The sequence below is a fragment of the Anthonomus grandis genome, chromosome 1 (assembly GCF_022605725.1).
Source record: "Anthonomus grandis grandis chromosome 1, icAntGran1.3, whole genome shotgun sequence".
Taxonomy (NCBI): Eukaryota; Metazoa; Arthropoda; class Insecta; order Coleoptera; family Curculionidae; genus Anthonomus; species Anthonomus grandis.
This window is the reverse complement of record NC_065546.1, coordinates 8008811-8025169: the sequence shown is the minus strand read 5'-3', so window position 1 is coordinate 8025169 and position 16359 is coordinate 8008811. Positions and strand designations below refer to the sequence as shown.

General features: G+C 32.9%; 1 protein-coding gene across 2 annotated transcripts in view; it reads right to left on the bottom strand.

Annotated features, from left to right (window-relative positions):
- The window catches only part of LOC126737949 (uncharacterized), a 541322-nt gene that overhangs the window by 83422 nt on the left and 441541 nt on the right, over positions 1-16359 (bottom strand). For both annotated transcript variants that reach the window (XM_050443074.1, XM_050443084.1), the window contains exons 8-9: positions 6898-7098; positions 552-750 (exon numbers count right to left, since the gene is read on the bottom strand). In XM_050443074.1, the coding sequence (XP_050299031.1) occupies positions 552-750; positions 6898-7098 (400 nt within the window). The remainder of the gene's footprint in view (positions 1-551; positions 751-6897; positions 7099-16359) is intronic.

Here is a 16359-nt window from a genome sequence, read left to right as displayed (position 1 = left end):
ATCAATTATACGCCTTTACTCTGACTAAGTTGAACTGATCTCTAAGTGAAATTATTATTTATTTGTATTTTGGCATTCTTATTTTTTTCTAACGGTGGCCATTTTCAGCATTTGTTAGACTAGTGTTTATGTATGGTTGTTATAAATTAATAGTTTGACAAAGAATTGCAATTTAATATAGTTTTTACAAAAACCCAAAATTTAATACAGGTTTTCCAAAAAACTATAGTAAATGTTAAAAAAGTCAATAGTTTGAGAACCGCTGAAGTAAAATCCTCTAAACTAGGTATAGCCGTAAAGGGAATCGAAAGACCTTTCAAACAAGGTATAACTCGACCTTTAATTTTTTTTAAATTATTGAGGTTAGTTCCAACTGGTATTATACTCTGAAAATGTTTCCCCTTGGTAATCTAAATTGACGTGTCCGAGCGTTTTCTTTTTAAAATCTTTACGAGGTCTTGGTTTCGTTTTCGTTTAGCCACCCTGTATATATTTGTTTTATTCACGTAAACTTAAATGTAAATTTTATGCCTATAAATTTGAACACATACTTAGGTTCATTTTCAATAACCAACTCATCAAAATCCAGCACTATCCGATATCCCGATGGGGCTAAGATGTTAGTATCACAGTCTGCGTTATCTGGATAGTGTCTGGGGAAACCTGGACTCGATATTGTGGCTCTTGGCGTTTGTCTGGATAGGGTCAGTGTATGGTTGCAGTCTGGAAGCCAGTTATCATCCAGAGACTCTACAAAGGAAGATTGTGATTTAGTGTTACGAGGCATCAAAATATAGATTTAAATTTAAATATAGAACATTATTTTTCTTCCTGTTTTTGGATTTTTTCCGCAAGATTTGAAGCAATATTTTTTTTTCAATAAAATCTCTTTGTGAAAGATTCTAAAAAAAGGCTTGCAAAATTATGATAATTTTTGCTATTGATTAAAAGAATTTCCAAGAAAAATAAAATCTATAATATACAGGCCTGCTATTTTCTTTCTTGGGGCATACATAGGTATGCATTCACGAGAAAAAGACGCTATCTTTATCTTTTTACCCTGTGAATGAAATTGGCTATTTCAAGTAAATAGACCTGAGTTGGCCAGTCAAGAACAAAACCACACTTACTAACCATATACAAAAATACGAACCACATCCCAAAAACACACAAATGCAGTTTATTTAAAAACATATACAAAAATTACATTAAAATATTTTATATTTAAATAAAATATACATGCATTTATATACTTTTTTAATTTATATAAAATATAAAAAAAAAACAAATAAAAAGGAGAACAATTTTCATGAAATATTTGAATATTTAAAACTCTTTTAACTAAGAAAAGAATTATTGGGATCAGATTGATGGTGCTTTGACTCGCTGATAGCGCCGTGTTTTACTCTATTTTTTGAAAATAATTACCAATTTAAAAACAATTTTATTTTGGGCAAAAAGCAATTTTTAAGAAACCTGATCAACATCGCAGGAAGTACGTAGTATTGTGTATCAAAATGGTCACCAATCCCCAACAAATAAATTATCAGTAACCAGAAAAGATAAATTTAAATAAAAAAAATATATTTATTATTCGACACGTTATTTTCTTGAAATCAAAATTTAAAACTCTGGAAAATCACTCACAAACAGGGAACAGACATTATAAATCTCATCACGTAAAATATCGCCGCCTGACCGGACTATCAAACAAAAAGATGAACACTCGTTCCTTTTAGAGAAATAAAAAGTGGAAAATAAATTCGAAGCTGGACAACTTCGAACCAGAGCGACATGCGGAATAGCCAGTAATAAATTGTCGGTTAAAGTAGGAAGACTGATAATATTTCTATTAAATGTATGTGCTATTGTACAATAAATATGTTGGATTAAAACTAATGGCTTTGCAAATAAAAGACATTTCAAACTAGAGTAATTATTAATTTAAATCTGTTGTTTAAGCACATGTTTTTATGACTTTAAAACTAAGATGGAAGTTTGAAGTTAAAAAAAAATTCGAACTTTTGAGCTAAAATATGGGTTGTCAATAAATAGCTATTTTTTAAAGAATACACAATAATTTTTAACCGTTTGAAGTAATTGTAATAAAATATCGATACTTTCGCGGGAAAGTAGCCCACATTATTGTCAAAAATGGATTTTTGGGATCTATCGACCCATAGAAACCGACTGCATATTCTCGAAAAATTTTGTAAATCCATTTCGGACTATTTAAAAAAAAAAACTATAACTTAAATATTATATCTTTAGTCGTTTCAATTTTATTCCGCCAGAATAGCGTATCTAGTACCATTTTAAAAACAGCCCGCAAGAAAGTCGTATCTGCGCGTGTTGCACAGATAATTGCGACAAAATACGAATCCTAAGAAATTTTTTTTTGAAACACCAACAAAAACCTATATACAGGGTGTCCCGTTGAACTTGTAAAACCTTTTAACTGGAGTAAGGTCTTTCTATGGACTATCGAAATATGTCAATATGACAGTAAAATGTTTAGGGTTTTCGAGTTATAAAAAAAATATGGTGAAAATATATGTGAGTACCTTATCTCATAAAAAAGTTATGCTTTTTGATATACTACGAAACACTCTTTTAGAAAAAGTTAATAGTACGGAAAACTATCAATAAACAGGGTGCGGCAGAGAAATAGGGTGTTTTTTGAAATAATCATAAAATCATTAGTTTTTGCTTTAGGGAAAAAATAATTAATAGACCAATAGACCAACATAATTATTATATATATATATATATATAATACAAGGTGATTCCATATAAGTTTGGTTGTCTATAATAATAATGTTGTATATAATGTTGTATATAATAATAATGTTGGTCTATTGGTCTATTAATTATATATATATATATATATATATATATATATATATATATATATATATATATATATATATATATATATATATATATATATATATATATATAGACAACCAAACTTATATGGAATCACCTTGTATTAATAAGAAAAATTTTAGTAAGATATTTTTTGTTGCAAGCAATAAAAAAGTACAAGTATTTACTCTCAAGGACAGGCAGATTAATAATAAATAATAATGTTTTACCTAGCAGTGTCGATTTTACTGTTTCACTTGCAAGTCGCATCAAATTTATAATTTATTTATTTTTGAAAACTAAACAAGAATGCCATACATTGGGCTATCGGAAGTTCAGAGGGAAAGAATTATTGCTCTGGCAGAACAAGGCATGTCACAAAGGCAGATAGCTAGAACGGTGGGGGTTACACAAGGTGTTGTTTCAAAAACATATTCAAGATTTCTGGAATTGGGAGCCTTAAAAAACAGACCAAGGAGAAGTCGTGAAAGAGCAACTACTGAAGGGCAGGATCGCTTTTTAGCTCAAATAGCAAGAAGAAATTCCACAACATCTCATCCAGAGCTTCAAAGGCAACTTTTACAAGCTACGGGTGTGAGTGTTTCTGTCGAAACTATTAGAAGAAGACTTCGCGCTCGGGAATTATTTAGCAGAAGACAGTTAAGGGTTTCAGAACTTTCAAGGCAGCATAAAATTGACCGTTTAAATTGGTGTTTGGAGCATGAAAATTGGGATATTGAAAATTGGAAAAATGTCTTATGTTCGGATGAAACCAGAATAGGCGATTACGAACGACTACGATCCGATGACCGGCGGATTCGCATTTTAAGAGGTAGAGGGAGACAAGCTAGACTTCGTGCTGCCAAACCTATCCCGAAATACAAAGGAGGTACTGTAATGTTTTGGGGTGGAATTATGATTGGTGAAAGAACTCCTTTAATTCCAATTCGACAAACCCTAACAGGTCAAAGGTATGTAGATTTGGTATTGCAACCTGTAGTTAGGCTCTGGCGAGGTGGTTTTGGCAATTTTTTTTTATTTATGCAAGATAATGCCCCTCCACATACCAGCAGAGTTGCAAAATGTTTCTTAGAAACGGAAGGTATTGCCGTTTTAGAGTGGCCTTCTTGCTCACCGGATCTTAATCCTATAGAGCACTTATGGGATAAGATAAAAAGAAAGATTAGAGCTCGCCAGAATGCTCCTGGTAACACTGAGCAACTTATTCAAGCGGTTTTAGAGGAATTGACAAATGTTCCCCAAGAAGACATTGACAATTTGATAAATAGCATGCCTCGTCGAATTCGTGCTTGCATCGATGCTAGAGGTGGCAATACTAATTATTAACATTTAATTTTAAATTAACTTTCTTGTTAAATTGTCATATTCAGAAAAATCATTTTTATAGAAATCTACACTTTTTGTTTTTTGTTCTATTATTGTGAAAATTGTAATCAGTTTTATTATTTTTTTTAATGAACTTGGTTTTGAAAAAGTGCCCTTTAATCCTCAATGACTATTTTATTAAATAAATTCCATTTTGCGAAATTACTGGGTGATTCCATATAAGTTTGGTTGTGTGTATATATATTAAATAGCCGTGTAAAGTCATAAAATGCCATGAAAAATATTTTTCCGTGATAACTTAAATAAAAATTAAAACTGTCAACGCATTCATGGCACCCTATTTTAAAATTTAAAAAAAAAATAAAATTTATAAAACAAAAAGTAGCAAATAGAGTACCATTGTTTTCAGAATATTATTTTCAGTCGAAATACGTAATAATATACCAAGTGCCCCATTTAAAATAAGAAAGTTAGTGTAATTTCTTGTTAAGCCGATAGTGGTGGAAAACAATAGAATATGTCAAAAGATGCTCTTATAACTATTCTATCGATATACCCAAATTTCATTTGTTTATCTTGAGAAATAACATGTGAATGTTACTTGAATGAACAGGTGAATAATCGACTAATAAATGAGATAAAACTGTGGACTGTATAAAAAGAGAAATTTTGCTATTATTCACCATTGAGCGGCGAAACAAAGGGGCCTTAACGACTTACCCGTGAGGATCTAGTTGCTGGATCTTCATGCACTTTAGTTCTCATGAATTTGAGGCGCTTCTGTTTACACTAATTTTGAGTTTGTAGAATTAAGGTTTTTGCGGTACCCGAAAAGATGGTGGTACTTTCAACGAACAAAAGAGAGAGATACTGTCGCTTATTGCAATCCAAAAATTCTTCGTCGCATAGGCCATCTTTTTTTTACTAATGCGCTAAGATACCGGGTGCAATGATATATTAAAGTTACTTTATTCATTCCTTGCAATAATCAATTATAGATTAATTTTACTGATATCAATCCCAACAAAAATAATTCTCCATTCTATAAAGTATTGACCAAAGTTATTTAGTGTTCCCTTTTTTCTGTGTCACCCGGTATATGCTTTATTTTTGATAAACTTTTGGTAAGCAGAAACATATTTAAAAAAAAATAAAGCGTCCCATTAAAAAAAAGTTGATATGTCAAAAAATGTAATCTATAAAGAAAATTTAAATACGTCACTGGATTCTACGCAACAAAATCTACAAATATCAGTTCTTATTATGTCTGATAATAACAGAGTTACAGGAGATAAGTGAAAATTCAATTTTGTCAAAATCACCCTGTAGTACAAACATTAAGAGAGATATGGCGAATTTGAATAGCGCACCTTTAGTTTTATTACAGCGGTGTCACAAAAACCGAATCTCTCTATCTCACTTTTGTCAAACTGCTCTAAAAGCCACAGGCAAAATACAACTCCTCTAGGATGATCTTCACTTTGTAATGCTTGTACCTGTTGGTAATGAAAGGATAATATTCTGATTGTCTTATTATCTTCCACACTATCAGAAACTTTAACTTGACCTGCTTTGCTCTAGTATTCATTGTTGACTCGTCTTCGACCATTTCTAAAATGTGAAGGGGTAGGGTTTTCCTAAATCCTCAACATCTAAGGGGAGTGCAACACTTAATATTACACCACGTAGAACTGCATAACTGATTCTACTATTGACTTCGAAGGACCACAACCATAGGTTGAATTTTATCCCAGGAAAGGCAAAAGTTACATTAAAACACACATAAGGGTTACTTCTTTACATCTCTTTAATATTGTAAAAAAGAATCCGTTTTTTACCCATCACTACTTCAAATGCATAATACTTCACATTTATTTACCCAACACTTGGAGTACAGAGAAAAACTGCTAGTAAAAACGCCAATATTTAAACTTTTTATTATTTTTAGAAATTCCGGGAAATATTTCTTATACAGAGATCGAGCGCATCGACAGTGTGAGAGATGAAGAGCTACTAAATACTTCCTTCGTGTCTGGAGCTGCTTACGTAATCGTTAAGCACGATTCGTACTTATTAGTGAATAACGTATTTGGTGCAAATATTTAATTGTGACTTTGACAGTGTTGTGGTTTTCACAACAAAATGTTTTCTTCAATTTATAATATTTCAGGTTGAGCAGCAATTCCAGTTGTTCTTTTAAATACCCTGAATCACAAAGTCTAATAAGTAAATTTTACAAACATACGTGGAGCCAGGTAATTTGTTAAAGGAAGACTTGCCACATAGAACCTGAATTATGCGGTTGCATTTTATTGGCACTCTTCATAGGTAAGTATTATGCCAATCAGTCAAATCAGTGTATTGTTTTCGTAATCATGGGCCATTTTTTTCACACGAAATATTCAGACAAATTAAATAAGCACTATTAAACAAGTGGTACAATTGATTCAACCAAAAATTCATACTGAAAACCATATAATAATAACACACATTTTGATAAATGATAAAAGCAGTAAACAAAAAAACGGTACGAATTTAATAAACTTTCACAAATCAAAACTACTAAACTTCATTTTAAGTACCATAAATGACTTTTTAAGATTTCCTATTTCTTTAAAGATTTAACTAAAATTAGGATACATATTATTCTCTATATTCATACAAATTATTCTTTATGCTCACCATCATTTTGCAGCTTTTCACAAATAAAATAATTAGGAGTGGCGCAGTCTCTATCATTCCACATAAACCCAGGAGCGAGCTTTACTGATGTGGTAGGCAAAGTGTAAGTCCTGCGCACTTCAACGCAATCCTGCTCGCTTAACCCATCATCATTGGGTTGTTTGTTGTAATGCTGATGTTGAGGCCATCCTGGAAACCAATCTGTAAAGAAAAATACATTAATATGTTTACTTTAATAGTACATCAAGTTTTGAATGTAATAAAGGGTCTAGAAAAATTAAATAAAAATAATTGCCCGCGTGCCAAAGAAATTTAAGAGTCATCAAAGCCGAATTACACTGTCAGTAATGCAGAAAGATCGCGATACATGCGTCAAGTGTGGCGTTCTTTAACTCAACTGCTTTGATCTTAATTTATCTTGTGTCGTCTGCAGGATTATTTTTAATTAAAATGCTTAGCTTTGTGAATGAGGTTGTAAAGAGGATGAGTAATGAGAAGAAGGGGTCTCATTACTGACTCTTTTGTTTTTTTAACTAATGAAAGAGTTTTAAGTAAAATATTAAATTACTATTTTTGGTCACTAAAAACTTGTTGAATATAATAAAGGCAAGGAACTTGAGTAGTAACCTGATGATTCTGGTCGCAGACCAAGGAGATTTTCTTGTAAGTAAGATTATTAGTTACAAAAGTGCTAACTAAACTGATGTTAACAGGATGGGCGTAATTATTATAATATCTTGCTATTATGTTCCTAATTTCTTTCATAAAACTGCTAATGTTTCTCTGTTCTTATCTTCTTCGTAATTAGACATCGAAGCAAATTTACAGAAAATTCATTCCTCCCGAAAATTTAATAAATATGAAATTATTATTATGCCCTAAAAAATAAGTCAGAAAAAAAGAAGGAGAGTAACATGAAAAAATAAGGTGTAAATAACCTGACGAGTTGGTTCTTAAATGAGAAGACTTATTTTAAGTGCATTGGAAAAAAAAGGTTTACACCTTAAAAAGAATTTAGATCAGTAACGTGGTTAGATTAGCGGATTTTAAATAAGATACCCAAAAATGACCACTGCCTGGTGGCCGCCATTTTTATAGTGATTGTGTCCTTTTGATGTTGGTCACTCTGAATATTTTTAGTGTTGCCAACAAAAAATATATTAAATAACAGTAATGAAGTTGACGACGCTGCCGTTTGGCGTGTGAGTATAGCGGATTGCCTAGTTTTTGGCGATTTGTAAACGATGCTTGGGTATATCGTCTGGAACAGACGATGTATCTTTCTCCTTATTTAATACGTGAATAATGTATCACCATCTTTATTTAAAGGTATTTGGTTCAGTTTCTCAAAACCGAATTATTGTGAATTGTCTGTCTGTGTTGTTTTATGATGAAATTATCTACATTTTGATTTTTATAGATGGTTGTACCTATTAATGTAACACTGTACATGGAAGGAAAGTAAAACTCGTAATAGTAAAACTAGAAAGAAAATAAAAGTGTTTTTAACTAAATTTGTTAAGTAAATACAAGCAAAAATTTAAATGAATATTATCATTTTCATGATATTAGGATTTATAAGATTCAAGATTATCGGAATAATAAGAAAAATATTTTAAAGTGCATGCATCTATTCTAAGTTGAACAAAACTTTGTCTGATTTTAGCTGTGGATTACTTTCTTTCATAAATTTTAACGAAATTCTTAAAGAAGTACCAGAAAAATCACAAATCTAACGCAACTATCTTAAATTCTTACCTATATGTAAATTTCTATTTTGAACTTTTGTAAACATAACCTCTCAAAAACTTTAATTGTTTTGTTTCCCTGCAGTTGGCACAACTAAAAGTTGTCAGAGTGACCAACATCAAAAGGACACAATCACGCAAAATGGCGGCGCCCTAGTAGTGGTCATTTACTTTTCATTGAATTGGCAGTCCAGATATATTTATAAGTTTGTGGTCAAAGGCCTTACTAAAATCGAGTAGAGCCATGCAGATGCCAGATTTCTGTTTCTCACTGGAGCGAGCATCATTTGATATTTTTGTAAGACAAGTACTTGTGCTGTACCCCAAGCGAAGTCCTGACTAGCATTCTGGAAGAATTTTATACACATCCAAATGACCAAGCTCAATGGAAATGTGCTTCACTGAAAACAAAGTGACATTGACAGGTGCATATTTTTAAAGCCCTTTGAATTTCCTTTTAAACGAGTACCCACTTGAATTACTTTTAATAAAGAATCTGAGTACAGGGCGATTAAAAAGTTGCATTATTTATGATCTTCCAGATATGAAGAAAATTCTTTAGTCAAATTAAGGCAAAATTAATGAAGATTATTCTGATGTTTTCAAAATGGTACCTCATACTGGCTATTTTAGACGAAATTTGAATTTTTTGAAATTACTGTGCAGTTACGCCCTCTTGTGGTAGTCTTAGGAACTTGTAAATATTTTCCAGCCATTTTTTTGGCCACTTTTCTTAAGAAATTTTTTTTTTCAGCGCTGTGCGATGAATAGTTTCCGAGATACAGCCGGCGTCCTTTCTTATTTGGACACCCGGTACAAGTCGTCCCATTAGATCAAAAATCCATCCGCATTAAAATCAGTAATAATTATATTATTATAGTCCCTAAATAACACCCCTTTCTTGGAGCCAACTATTTTAGGCTTTTGGAACAGGCAATATATGAGATTGAGATCTGTTAAAGATTCAGATACTGCTTTGGACTTGGAGTGAACAGATAACAAGTTCTGGGTGGCAATAATTATATTGAAAACGGTAGCGGTATTCGTATTTAAGTTAGTTCTGGTAGGCTCCAAGATTCGCTGGAAGAGATTAAAAATGTTCTTTAATAATTTAAGTCGGTTGACATGTAGAGACTGTGATAAAAAATTAATGTTCAGATCACCAACAATAATTATGTAATTCAAAATAATTATCCATTATTCTCAAAGATACTTAAATATATGACCAAAGGGGGAGAAAGTAAACTCAAAGTCAAAGTCTCATAACTCAAGCTTCTATTAAAAGGTTACGAGTTTTGCCGCATTCAGACCTAAATAAACTTATCAAAAGTAAATAATACGGAACAGAACGCTAATTAACAGAAAAAACATACCTATCTAAATACAAAAACTACACACTGACTCACACTAACATAAATAAAAATATAAAAATAAAATAAGCCTACACCATCGTGTATCGCTATTGACTAAAATATGAACTTAAAGTTAGACTTATTTTATTTTATATTTTTATTAATTAGCGTTCTGTTCCGTATTATTTATTCCATATTTTGATAATTTTATTTAGGTCTGATGATGCCCTAATGCAGCGAAACGCGTAACCTTTTAATAGACGCTTAAGTTATGAGACTTTGAGTTTACTTTCTCCCCCTTTGGTCAACAAGTATTATATTATCAAATTGTGTAACTACCCCTGTTAAAATGTCTTCCAAATTGTCTAGGAAAATTGAAATATTTCCTGAAGGTGGGCGGTATAAGTTTAACAATAGAAATGTATTATTTTTTTTGTGCGTTATACCCATAACTTCAAAGTCTATGTAGCTAGAATTGAATGAGTAATTAGAGAAAACTAAACCTTTTTTTACATAAAGACCAAGACCTCCACCTCTTGTCCCCCTGTATTTTCTTAAAAACCTATACTACATCATTATTATATTTTTCCCAGGCAGTTAAGAATCAAAATATATTTCATTTAAATTCATTAATAATTCTAATTTATTCTAATTCATATTAGCTTCTGCTAATTTACAAATAATTCGTTCGTTTTTAGTGTCTTCAAAATACGTAAAAATTATTTTCCGACTGCCTAAAAGAAAAAAGTGATTCTATGAATCTTACGTAGCTAAAAATCAAAAACGGATAAATTTTTAAAATTCAATCCCATCCATCGGTCATCTTTTGAACAAAAAAAAATGTATTACGTAAAAATAATCTAAGAGGCATTTGCATTCACTTCTACTTTAAAGTTATATTAACAAGCTTTAAATTAGCTTTAAATTGTTTAAATTGCATTTTAGCATTCGTTAAATGTTAATTTGAAGTACATGTTTGGTAAACAAAAATGAATTTGATGTTTCTCTATTATCTCTATTCAGTTAAAATAATTTTATTAAAATTTATGGTTCATAGCTTATGTTTAAATGGTCCTAGTGCTTATTTAGTCAACTGTAACAATACTAAATTAGTAGTACCTAGTCATTTTAATTTTTTTACATTTTCTTTTAATTTATAGCGGAACCTTGTGCACTATATTGTCTTAATGAGGAAATGGCGCTTAGTAAGCTTGAAAATGTCGTAAAAGATGGAACGCCATGTAAGCAAGGTACAAGAAACATGTGCATTTCTGGAGCCTGCAAGGTAATTTCAATGAAAGCCTCAAGTTGGATAATTATGAATAATTAATTAATTAGATAATTATAATATTTTAGGCTGTAGGTTGTGACGATAACCTACATTCAGAAGTCGTTGAAGATAGATGTGGTGTTTGCAACGGAGATGGAACGCAATGTAAAATTGTTGAAGAAACTTACAAGGAAATTGGACAAGGTTTTTACTATTTTTTAATATAAATTAGTACTTAAGTAGTAAAATGAATATGTATTTATTAATGATGTAAAGCAATTATTTTTAAGTTTAGATAACATTTTTCTTTTTTATCTCAGGTTATACAAAAGTCGTAGTAATACCATCAGGTGCTAAAAAGGTTGCAATAGAAGAACTAAAGCCATCTGGAAACATTATAACCATTTCTGACAGCAGCAAATCAAAATTTTATTTAAATGGTGATAAGTAAAATCTTGTTCAGAAATCTATTAGAATCTTTGATGTGTCGCAGATGCCACACTAACTAGTCCGTGCGTTTATATCGTATTTATTGTTGCATGATATACAGATGTAAATGGCAAAATTTTATACAGTTTATCTATGAAATCATTTAAAATATACGTAAAACCCCATGTTTTACACAATTTTTTATTTTTCTTTCGAAAATGTCCATTTCTAGAAAGAAAAGAATATTACAAGAAAATAATATCAAAAAATTGACCGCGGACTAAAATCCAAGCATCTTACAAAATATTTTAAACACTTCCAGCACTCATAGATTTGTCACCTCTTTTTAGCCAGTCTATTAAACAAAGATAAAACACTTGCGTTCTGGCGATTCTGTTCAAGTGGTTGTGTATCTCTCTCTATCCCACTGATTTTGAGGATTACGGGGCCGTACCCAAATAAATTTTTTCCCATATATTTTTTTGTATCATTTATGTTTGTATTTAATTTGTTTTTAAAAAATAAATATATAGCTCTTTTAATTAATTTAGTGGGGACATTTCTGTAGAGTTTGTAAGTTGATTGGAAATTTAAAGGATGTATCAGAGTCAACCTCCTTAGTTTATCGTGATTTTTAATGGAATTGATGATCCCAGAGGTAATCCATCCTTTTTTTTTAAATGGGCCCAAGTAATTTGTACCACCTAATCTCTCATATTCATTAAATTAAATTAAAATTTTGCTCAACTTATTAAATAAAAATTTTTGATTAAACTGATTTAACATACTTATATCATATTTTTTAATTAAAAATTATCTTGCTATCAACTATCCTGAATTTCTAGCTTTATAAAACTAAACCCAAAAATCCAGAATAATAACATAAAATTTTAAATAAAAATAAATTTTAAGGCCGGACCTGTGCATTTTTTCACGCTTGAGTGGCTGTGACTGCGGTCAGACGTCAAACAAAATAGTACGTGGGCGGATGTAGTCAAATTTTACGATTCAAATGTTTAAATTTAAAAAAAAAATCCCAATCATTTATTTATTTAATGGAATGATTAAATATCGCTTAGATTATAACTTTATGATTCTTTCCAAATACAATTTTGCGATTTAAACATGCATGCTATGTGACAATACAAGCAACACCGGCACACAGACTATTCGCGGTACATCAAAGATTCTAATAGATCTCTGAACTGGACTATATATATGTCCTGTTTAACTGAATATATTAAAACTTGGATATGGTAACCAGTGGCTTTCTTATACTAATTTTAATTATACAAAATATTTTAGTACAGAACAACTCGACAACGAGTACAAAATTGGCAAACAAATTGGCATTTATACGCACATCGAGCCAAAAAAAAACTAATTATTAACGGACCTCTTAAAGAAGATTTGGTATTTTTTGTAAGTTCTCAGCCATATAGAATACATGTCATTTTCATTGGTTCAATATATTTAAGGTTGACTTTTTTGAGGAAGTGAATCCAGGATTTTTCTATCATTGGGCAGAGCCAGCAATAGATTCAAACTACGAGCCCCATTATCATTAGGAAGCAGGTAAATATAACAACATTTTCAATAAACTTATAAATCCTAATAATACTTGATTAACTCAAGGTGAGTTTGTTGAGTGCTCTGATGCTTGTGATGGAGGTACTCAAAAGGCTGTTTTATCATGCATGGAAGATACAGCAGGAAAAGTTAGTGCTAACTTTTGTGCGGGCATTGATAAACCTAAAGATATTATTAAGAACTGTAATGAGGAACCATGAAAAATATCGTAAGAAAAAATTAAATCTTTAAACACTTTCTGGAATTACTTACATTTTAACATATTGTAATGATTAAATATCAATATTATTTCTCTTGTAGGTGGAAAATAGGTTCCTCGGGAAAATGTCGAGCTTGCAAAGGTACGTGCAAGGGTAGTTGAATGTATTAAGCAAAATCGAAAACCTGGTTCTGATGGTATCCTTGTAGAGGATTGTAACTGCCACGGTATATTTACTAGACCAATTTCTTAGTACCAAAAATTTAAATCCTGCAATCATTCATCTATACCCATCCTGGAATTCTAATCCAAGAGAAAGTAAAGAGTTATAATCCAAAATAATTTACTATTTAAGATACAAGACCTGGAGCAGTAGAACTATGCGAAGCTACTGATAAATGTGGGAAAAAACGAATGGCATCATATATACCGGGACAATTTCAAGAAACTATCTATTAGAAAATGTTTCCACAAAAATTGGACAGAGTAGTAAGAAAGGATTTTGATGCTGTAGAAGAGCCACAAGCAAACAAAGATAAAGAAGTACTAGCAGAAGTAGATAAAAACGCAACAAACTCATCTCTTAAAGAAAGAGTTGGTAATTGGTTTAAATTCTCAAAACTGAAATCGTTATATCATATACTGACCATTATATTATTTTAGGGTACTTAGTTCATGATTTTAAGCCAATAGAGCGGCTCAGAACCCGGTTTGGTTAGGTGGATAGAGGCCATGCTCTCGAAACGTCACGTCTGCCCAGCTCAACAACGAGATTGTCGAAACGTTGGCGGCTAGGGGCTGCCCGCAGGGAGGAGTATTGTACTTCTACCTTGTGGTGCCTTGTGGTCGACAGCCTGATAAATCTTTTAAACAATGCTGGCCTATACACACAGGCCTACGCTGATGATTTGGTAATCCTTTGCCCGGGGAAAGACGCCGTCTCAATGCGGGGCCCTATGATGAGAGCCCTGCGTATGGTGGACATATGGTGCCTCTCGGGGGTCTCAGGATTAACCCCAAAAAAGCAGAGCTCCTACTATTCACGAGGAGACGTAACTTACTTTGGCACGCCCCCTGTTATATCTCTAGGTGGCGTGCAGCTGCATTACTCCAGGACAGTTCGATTTCTGGGAATCAAGTTAGATCCCAAACTCTCCTGGTACGATCATGCAGACACCAGAATGAAGAAGGCCACCTGCGCGCTATGGGTCTGCAGGCGGGCTTTCGGCAATACCTGGGGTCTGTCTCCTAAGATCCTCCACTGGATCTACTCGCGCATTGTGAGACCTCTTCTCTCATACGGGGCTATCATTTGGTGGCCATGTACGGAGAAAGCGAAAATTCGTGTTCAACTGGACAGAGTCCAACGTCTTGCATGTCTCAGCATACCGGGTTCCATGCGGACGGCGCCAACTAGAGCGCTCGAGACTCTGCTGAGCCTTCCGCCTCTGGACCTCGTTGTGCAATTCGAGGCAATGAGGAATGCGTACAGGCTATACGTCCTCGGCGAACCACGTGCTGGCGAGACCGGTCACGCAAAAATTTGGTCACGGGCCATACAGGAATGTCCTCTCCTTCTGATGGGCAGTGACTGCATGGCTCCAGTGACTGTGGACTGCGAGGGATTCGTGACGCACATTGCACGTAGAGAGGAGTGGCAGAATTCCAACAGACCTGCATTGCTAAATAGGGGGACCATCTGGCCAAAGCGCACATAGGTGGGCCCTCTGCCTGTCTCACCAAAAATCTACTACGCCTAAAAAGACGCGAAATTCGGCTAGTGACAGGTCTTTTAACCGGTCACTGGCACTATCGGTATTGCGGACAACCCGGAATGCCGATGGTGCAGTGAGGAGGATGAAACCGTTGACCATGTAGTCGGAGAGTGCCCAGCATTCACGCGCGCCATGTTCAAATACTTGGGTAACACTTTCAGTGTACCGAGTGACTTTAAGTCCTTCAGACCAGAGAGCCTTATCGGTTTCTCTAAGGCCGCTGGGCTCTGGTAACCCCCGGTGGGGCATGACGGGTCCATTAGGAGCCCTATATGCACAACTGCCTTGGCAGCCCACTGTTTCGACAATTCATTTAAGCCAATAGGAGATCAAATATTAGTTAAATATACTCTAAGGCCTAACCCATTGCAGTATAATTTATCAGATAAGGTGTATGCGCAAATGGGTGATGTAATAGGTGATATTAATGATACTGAAAATAAAATAGTTTTCACAGGTAATTTAATTTTGTTTCCTACTTGCTGAATGTTCTTTATAAGATAGTTATAATTATAATATTTTTTAAAAATATATATAAATTTATTATATTTTTTAACCATTGTAGATATATGCAACTGATTCTAGTTTTGAGCTAATGCTAAGACTTTTTTAATTAACTTTTTTCCTCAGCACTAGTCTGTAGATACTATCACAGGAAGATTTCATAATTTGATGATTCAAAGTATAAAATGGTTTTTGTCTTAAATATCGTCATCTCTTATCTAGCAGGAGAGTAGTTAAAAATAACATGCCACATCTGAGCAAAAAACTATATAAACAATGAAAATTTCACACAGCATGATTTTAAAGTCTCGACGGGATCCTAAATTGCGACGGGCGAAATTTACGACGGCGCCTTCAGTGCCAGACTTCCGGAACAAGAACTATTTTAAGATGTACATTTTGCACTTTAAAGGAGCAAAAGAACAACCTATGACTTTAAGACAACTTTAGAACTTTCCATAAGCTTCTTTTCGCCGATTTGGAAATTTTAGCGACTATAAAGAAGTAAGTAGCTTAAAGAATATGAAATTACTGTTGTGGAAAATGGAAATAAGAAGAATATTTAATCTAGAGATGAAAAGGTACCAAATTTATT